Below are 8,056 nucleotides of genomic sequence, written 5' to 3' on the forward strand. Positions count from 1 at the left end.
TAGATGGAGAAAAATTGTACATCTCCAACACTATTTGCCATCTTCGTGAATGCATAATTTAGAAGGTCATAATTGAAAGGGGATTGAGGGAGATTGAAGTTCCCCGTAGAGATGCCCACCAGAGCTCTGGCTTTAAGTATGCCAACCCTCTTTTAGAGACCAATGCCAAGCATGAGGTCAGAGGCTGTGCCAAAATCAACAATAATTTAATCAACATGGAAGGGTAGACCATGCTGGGCTCTTCCAACAGCACAACATTTGGGATCACAAGGAGTTTAGGGGTTTTCTAAACTTGTACCAGGTGGAGACATAAGACATGCACAGAGCCACAGCTGGAGAGTGCCCTGAAGGGAAGACTTTCCTCAGAGTAAGAAGCTGACTCTGATGAGGAATAAACTTGACAATTGGTCCATATCAGCTCTGTTTGTGCATGAAGCTTCTGATACATAGAGCTGAATAGGAGAACATACAATAAGAATTGGAGATAAATTCCAAAGAGGACCACTGACCCCACAGCCAAGGCTAGAAAACCATTTGAAGGAAAATGAACAAGGTGAACAATTCGAGGAACACACAGGCGTCTCTGACCCGAAAAGCAGCTGAGATGGAGATGTGGATGAGACAAAGGGATGAGTATCAGACCAGTCCCCGAATGCCAGCATGACAGGAACTAATTGTACAAAATTCTAACATCTCTGAGTTTCAACTGTAGGTCTGTGGGGGTCCGGGTGCGGGTGGGAGAGGGGCAGGACTATTATTGCCACTCTGAAAGAAGGATGATAGGGTAGATTAGATTTCCACTAACTTTAGCTTAATTTCTTTCTGGCATCCCTACCACTTGGCTGGCATTCAACAGAAGTTCCAGACAACGATTTTCCCCAATGAAGAATCCTTGTGTATTTTGATTCCCTTTCGATTCGGATCACGCGCGGTCTACATATTCGCTGTCGTGCCACCACAGATTGCAAGCACACCTGGAATTTTCTAAAGGCCTTGAAGCGCCTTCCTCTTCCTACCGGGGAGGGTCTGAGCCTTGAACGCATGCTCCAAATTCTCCAGCCTCCCACAAAGGCTTTGCCTGAGCTTTCTCCCCCAGCTCCTGAAGAGGGGCTAGCAAGCCACAGGGGGCGCGCGGGAAGAGAGCTGCTCAGGGGGAGGTTTGCGCCTCCCTGCGACCCCGCCCCCCTAGGTCGTTGCTAGGCGACGACATCCGCTTCTTCACATCTGATTGGCTCTCGCGGTGGTGGTGGGGGGGTGCCCCCCTCTCCCGGGAATGCAGAAAGGAGTTCAGAGAAGATTCCGGTTCCAGGATGAAGACACACCCGGGGCCACGCCTTCACTGAAGGAACCTAATCAAGAAGGCCCGCTTATAAAGGGTCACACCCACGGGACCGGCTTCACTTTCGGCGCCTGCGAGTGGCAAAGATGGAGGACTTGGAACCCCAGCGCAAGCGGGCTCGCTCAGACCAGGCGACTACAGGAACCAGTGGCTCCCAGGCGGAGGATGAATTTGAGGAGGACTCCGTGCCCTCGGTGCCCTTGCGGCAGCCCCGGCCACCGCTGCTCCAGAAGCTGCTGCAGCGGCTCAGTAAGGGGGCCACGAAAGGGGATAGAGGCGGCGAGCCCCGCGGAGACGAGGATGACATCGCACTTCGCCCTCGCTCCAACCTCAGGCTCCTGTTTCAGCGCCAGCACCTCACAGAGAAGGCCGAAACCCCCAAAGCCACAGTAAATGAAGAGAGGAGAAAACAGCTGATCCTCTTCAGCCCCCCTAGGCCTCAGCCAGAGACTCCTCCTTCCCCTCCACCAGAGCGACTTCCGATCGGCAGCAATCTGCAGCCCTCTCAGGCCGCCACTTCCGTGAAGGATGCCTTTGAGAAGGCAAGGAAGGCAGCTGGGCTACAAGCCCGCATCCAAGCCCGGTTGGCGCTGATGCCAGGACTCACTGGCGATACCGGTATGCCGGGCCTGGCCGGTCTCCGTGCCATGGGCCTTGCACGCCCCAGGGTGGCGTTCAAAGAGCAAACTAAACCGACACCACTGATCCTGGATGACCAGGGTCGCACTGTAGATGCAACGGGCAAGGAGATCGAGCTGACTCGCCGCATGCCTACTCTGAAGGCCAATATCCGTGCTGTGAAAGGGGAACAGTTCAGGCAACGGCTAGCGGAAAAGCCATCAGAAGACACGGGGTCCAATACCTTTTTTGACCCCCGAGTCTCAACTGCCCCTTCCCGGCGCTGGAGACGCACTTTCAAATTTCACCACAAGGGCGAATTTGGGAGGACTGCCCAACGATTACGGACAAAAGCTCAACTGGAGAAACTGCAGGCAGAGATTTCAGAGGCAGCTCGAAGAACAGGCCTCCACACTTCAACCGAACCGGCCCTCCTTGCTCCGAAGAAGGAGCTAAAGGAAGGTGATATCCCTGGAATGGAGTGGTGGGACTCTTACATCGTCCCCAATGGTTTTGCCCTGACAGAGGAAAATCCCGAGAGGGGAGATTATTTCGGAATCAGCAATCTTGTGGAGCATCCAGCCCAGCTCAATCCTCCGGTCCACAGGGAGCCTCCCCTTACTCTGGGGGTCTATCTCACCGAGAAGGAAAGGAAGAAACTTCGGAGGCAAACCAGGAGCGAAGCACAGAAGGAACTACGAGAGAAAGTCAGGCTGGGCCTGATGCCTCCTCCAGAACCCAAAGCGAGACTTTCCAACTTCATGTGGGTTTTAGGAGCGGCGGCTGCTCAGGACCCCACGAGGCTGGAAGCCCAGGTCAGAGCTCAGATGGCAAAAAGACAGAGCGCGCATGAAGAGGCCAACGCTGCCCGAAGACTCACAGCAGAACAGAGAAGGGTCAAGAAAATTAAAAAGCTGAAAGAAGACATTTCAGAGGGGGCACACGTATCTGTATATCGCGTTCAAAATTTGAGCGATCCAGCAAAGAAGTTCAAGATTGAGGCCAATGCTGGGCAGCTGTACCTGACAGGGGTGGTGGTGCTGCACAGGGATGTCAACGTGGTAGTGGTGGAAGGGGGCCCCCAGGCCCAGATGAAATTTAAGCGTCTCATGCTGCATCGGATACACTGGGATGAACAGACTTCTAACACGCAGGGAGAGGAGGAGGGGGAATCTGATGAGGAAGCGGTGAAGAAAACCAACAAGTGTGTACTAGTCTGGGAGGGGACAGCGAAAGATCGGAGCTTTGGGCAGATGAAATGCAAACAGTGCCCTACAGAGAACATGGCTCGGGAGCATTTCAAGAAGCACGGGGCCGAACACTACTGGGACCTGGCGCTGAGCGAGTCTGTGTGGGAGACCACCGACTGAGAGGACTGCGAGCCCTCGCCTCACCCCCTTGGTCTTGGCCCTGCAGTCTTCTCCCTCAGTCCACTTCCCGCCCCAGCCCCGCTGGTTTGCCTGCTCTCAAGGACTGTGCCCAGCAGACATCGGGATGCAGGGAGAATACCTCGCTCCCTCCCCCGGTCAGCCTGGTGCTGCCCTTGAGTCCCCTTTTGTGTGTACTATTAAAGATTCATTTAAAACTTAAAGTATCATTAAAAACAGAAACAAACGAACAAAAAAGACTCCAGCAGGTTCAGGGCCGGCTGTCTGCACTGAGGGCGCACTCACGTTCCACCCCTGGGGCTGGACCCTTTGACGCGTGCTCCCCATCCTCCAAGTCCCCCAAGGCTTTGCGAGCCCTGTTCTCCCTCGGCTCAGACAACAGCAGTTAGGAGGCAGCCACGGGGCCCGGTGACGCCAGGCCAATGCAGACCTGCTGAGGAGAAAGTGCTTCCCTCGGCGCCATCCTTCACTCGGGGCTCGTTGCTAGGTGACAAGGCCCGCCTCACCTCTGATTGGATCTCGTTCCCGTGCCAGCGGGTCTGCAGCCTCCAGTCCCTAAACACTCCAGGCCAAGGTTGTGACCCACCCTGGGGCCCCGCCTCAATGGAAGGAACCTAATCAAAACGGCCCACCAACAAAGGGGCCACGCCCACAGAATTGGATTAATTTGAAGAACAGAAGTTTCTGGAGGCCATTCCCTTCCACCCACCACACCTTTCCTAAATACACAGAAAGCCTATGTTCTTCAGAGCAAAGTTTGGACGGATGGGCTGATGGCTTGGAGGCCCTTCTCTCCAGAGTAAAAATGTCAATGTGGGAGCAGTACAAAATTCTGAAGTGGAGAAAAAAAAATTAAAATGCAGAAAAACCCAACCTGTAAGTCTCTACCCAAGAAAACTAAACTGCAGGCATTTCATTCAAAATCAGAAAATATATTTGGGAAACACTGAATTTGAAGCAATGCTTTGTTTTGCAGAAAAGAGCTTTATAGAAATAAAATTTTGTATATGTTTTATATTTATGGTAGTTTCTCTGTAAAAAAATCTGGAGAAATGTACACCAAATCTAACAATATTTACCTTTGGCAAAAGGTATACGAAGTGGGACTTCCATATTTCTATTTATGTGTCTCTATAGTGTTTGAGATGCTTTCATGTACAGTTAACCCTTTAAACCCAATTCGTTTAGCACTTCCAAGCACATTATGTCCTACTTCGTATGCAGTGTGTGAGAGAAGCCACTGAATTAATATCTATGCCTGTCTTTTCCAATATTCTCCTATCTGGAATGGATTCTTTTGTATTATTTGCAACCTTATTTGTTTTCTTTACTGAACTGTAAGTTATAGTAAGGGCTACAATGGGCACAGGGTCTGGCACGTAATTGCTGACTAAGTATTTGTTGAATATGTGGACCAATTTCTACTACTTTCAACTCACAGAGGATCTCATTGGGTGTTCCAGGTTTTAAGTGCAGTGAAGTCAGAAGTTCCTGCCCTTTCCCAAGCCAACATTTATTGACTTATTCCTTGTGTTTTGTTGGCAGCATGTTCCCAGATTGTGAATTAGAGAAGAGAAAACCCAGGGGGTGATGTATTTTACATTTTGTCAAGATATGAACAGTGGGAAATTGTGTAAAATCTCCATGAGGAATGGATGCATATGAGGGTGTGTTTGCTCTCAGATCTTCACTCAACCTTCTTGAATTCTTCTCTTGGTATAGAGGAGGAACAGAGTACTGAATTTAGCCTCATGAAGAAACCAGGTCTATAACGTACAATTATTCAAAGGGGATTTCCTAAAGCTAGCATTTCATTGAGTGGTTTCTTCATGCCAGACATTGTATTAAATTGTTATTTAATCCTCATGACAGGTATCTCTATTTGATGAGATACATACTAGTATTATTGAGGAAAAAATTGAGGCATAGAGGGAGAACATGCTTAGCTGAAGGTTGCACAGCTGGTAAAATGGAGCTAGAATTTGAACCTAGTTCCCCTGACACTGGAGCCCATGCTGTCTACTACTTCTATTTCTGTATGTGTGCCAAATCCATGACAACTATTATTGCTGACTTACCCCAGGCAATGGCAAATGAGGCCTAGTACTCCAGGTTGTCTGTTAGGGCCGGTGCTTTTGGACTACGGAGGGCGGTGCACAAGAAATGGCTATTGAAAGATAGTCTTGGGGAAACTCAAGGGAGAAAGCTAGTCCAAATATGTGATGTACTCCTATAAATACAGTTGTCTTCAAAGGGAAATAAAAATAGCCTAGAGGACTAGAGATTCTCTTTTTTTCTCACATCTCTTAATGATTCATGTTTGCTGTCCTTTCCATGTTCCTGATATTCTTCAGCAAAAGCAGTACATGACTCTTCCCAACTCTCCCTTGAATATCCATGGGGCCAGCATGAACATTAAATGACTCTCATTTTAATGATCCACCAGTGACCAGGCCTCAACTAGTTACTGGGAGAAGAGAGAGCACCCACACACTCTCTGGGCTCTCAAAGAGGGGGTTTGTTTTCCTTGGGGCCTCTTGAATTGTGGCTTCCTTTTCCAGTGTTTCACTCTAACCTTCCCACAAGGGTACCTACGTGGGCTTCCCCTTCCTGCACAGCGATTCCAGATCAGCCTTCCTGAGCCACAACTCTGACAGGCTGCTGTTCCATGACCCCTTAAAAAGAATAATATGGGCACCATGCATCTAACAAATGTTAACTCAGCACCTGCTCTGTGTTGGGCACTATTTTCAGTGGTAGGACACAGCACAGAACAAGACCTGCTCTAGTTGGGGGGTGGAGAAGACTGACAATCAACAAGTATATAATATGGCACATGTTGAAAATTCAAGCAGGGAAAGCACATGGAGGAAACTTCTAAGAGTGATCAGGGAGGAACATTTGAGCAGACACCTGAAGGAAGTCAGGGAGGAAGCAAGTGGATTCCACTGAGAAGGAACATACCAGCAGAGGAAAAGCAAATGCAAAGAAGCCTGATGAGGGACATGTGCTCACGTGATGACAAGGAGGCCAAGGGGTTGGAGCAGTCCAAGCAGGAGAGCGGTAGGGTATTAGGCTAGAATGGTACCAGAGACATGATGATGCTGGTCCTTGGGGGCCAGCCAAACAACTTGGGATTTTATTCTGAATGAGAAGACATTCATCAGAGAGTTTCTGAGTGCAGGCAACCTGAATTTAAATGGATCACCTTGACTAATGTGTGGAGAATAGTGGGCCAAAGTTAGACACAGTGAAACAAGTCAGGAGAATTTTATAATAGGCCAGACTGGAGAGGATGATGGCTTTGACTAGGCAGAGAAGTGGGTGGAGGTGACGAAAAATGGTGAGATTTTGGATAGGTTTTAAAATTAAAGCAGACTGAGTTTGTTGATGGATTGGATTGGGGTGTGGGACAGTATGATAGAAAGGATTCTAGAATGAGTCTAAGGTTTTTGATTTGAGTAACTGGAATGATAGACTTGCCATTTACTGAGCTGGGGAAGTGATGGGAGAAGGAGGCTTGAGGGAGTTTGGTGGAATCAATAGTAATATTTTGGACATGGAAATTTAAAACATCAATTATAAATTTTCTTAACTTGGACAGATCCCAAGGCAAGGACTGTGTTTATCTACAAGGTCCCTAGGGGCCAAGAGTGAGGGAATGTGGAGAATGAGACCAAAAGATGGAAAAGTCAATAAAAATATATGTTATCAAGTTTGCTGGGGGTTCAGTTCTTCAGCGACTTCCTGAAAAATGTACCAAATACTCCCAGGATTGTCTGAAGGACAGGGGGCAGCAGCATTTATCCATCAGCTTCCCTACCTTACTGGTATACTTCCTAGTCTCCTAAACCCTTGAATAAAGCCAGCTGCCTATGCTGAGGAATTGGAGAATTCCTAGGGGCTGAAATAGACAATTACTAGTGAATGCTTAAGGAGACATGCTGTCAGCCAAGTGCTTCAAAATCTGTGAGGAACTGTTTATCCAGGCCTCTGAAATTGGACACTTGGCCAAGACATGAAGAGCAGACATTTGCTATGCATTTCCCACACATATCCAAATGGAGGTGTTGAGTAAGCACTTGGATATTGGTATCCAGAGTTGAAGGGAAAGTGTGGGGCTGGAGGTATAAGTCTGGAAGTCATCAGTGAACATATAAATAGTCTATCCTCATCATTAGTGGATGCCATATTTGCAAATTTGCTTATTGGCTAACATTTATTTGTAAACTCAAAATCAATATTCATGGCACTTCTGCAGACATGTACAGAGCAGGGAAAAATTTGATTCACCCAATGAGTACATTCCCAGCTGAGGTCAAACAAGGCGAGACTCTGCATTCTTATTTAAACCTCTCATGTACAGTACAAATATTTAATGTACTGTGTATTTAATGCCACATTTTTTGCATTTTTTTGCTTTTTGTTGGCAATTTTGCTATTTAAAATGGCCCCCAGGTGTAATGCTGAAGTGCCGTCTAGTGTTTTCAAGCACAAGGCGGCTGTGATGTGATTTGTGGGGGTCTTATCCATTAGATAGGCTTTGTTCAGGCATGAGTTACAGTGCTGTTGGCCATTAGTTCAATGTTAATCAATCAACACCGTCTTTAATGGACTCAAATTACCTCCTCTCCCAATGAGATTTATGATTAAATTTGCTTAAATTTATGTTCAGAGACTTTATTTAAATGTTGCTCTGATATCTTCTGAA

At 47.8% G+C, this 8,056-nt stretch overlaps 1 protein-coding gene across 1 annotated transcript; it reads left to right on the forward strand.

Moving 5' to 3' along the window:
* The first annotated feature begins 1,425 nt into the window (after positions 1–1,425).
* On the forward strand, positions 1,426–3,327 carry LOC119526649 (U4/U6 small nuclear ribonucleoprotein Prp3-like). Its single transcript, XM_037825949.1, has one exon. It carries the CDS (start codon positions 1,426–1,428, stop codon positions 3,325–3,327), a length of 1,902 nt encoding a protein of 633 aa, XP_037681877.1.
* The last annotated feature ends 4,729 nt before the right edge of the window (positions 3,328–8,056 follow it).

Source organism: Choloepus didactylus, chromosome 1 (assembly GCF_015220235.1).
Source record: "Choloepus didactylus isolate mChoDid1 chromosome 1, mChoDid1.pri, whole genome shotgun sequence".
Lineage (NCBI taxonomy): Eukaryota > Metazoa > Chordata > Mammalia > Pilosa > Megalonychidae > Choloepus > Choloepus didactylus.

Excerpts from the sequence above, each read along its gene's own strand:
- LOC119526649 (XM_037825949.1), top strand. The coding sequence starts at position 1,426 with ATGGAGGACTTGGAACCCCAGCGCAAGCGGGCTCGCTCAGACCAGGCG.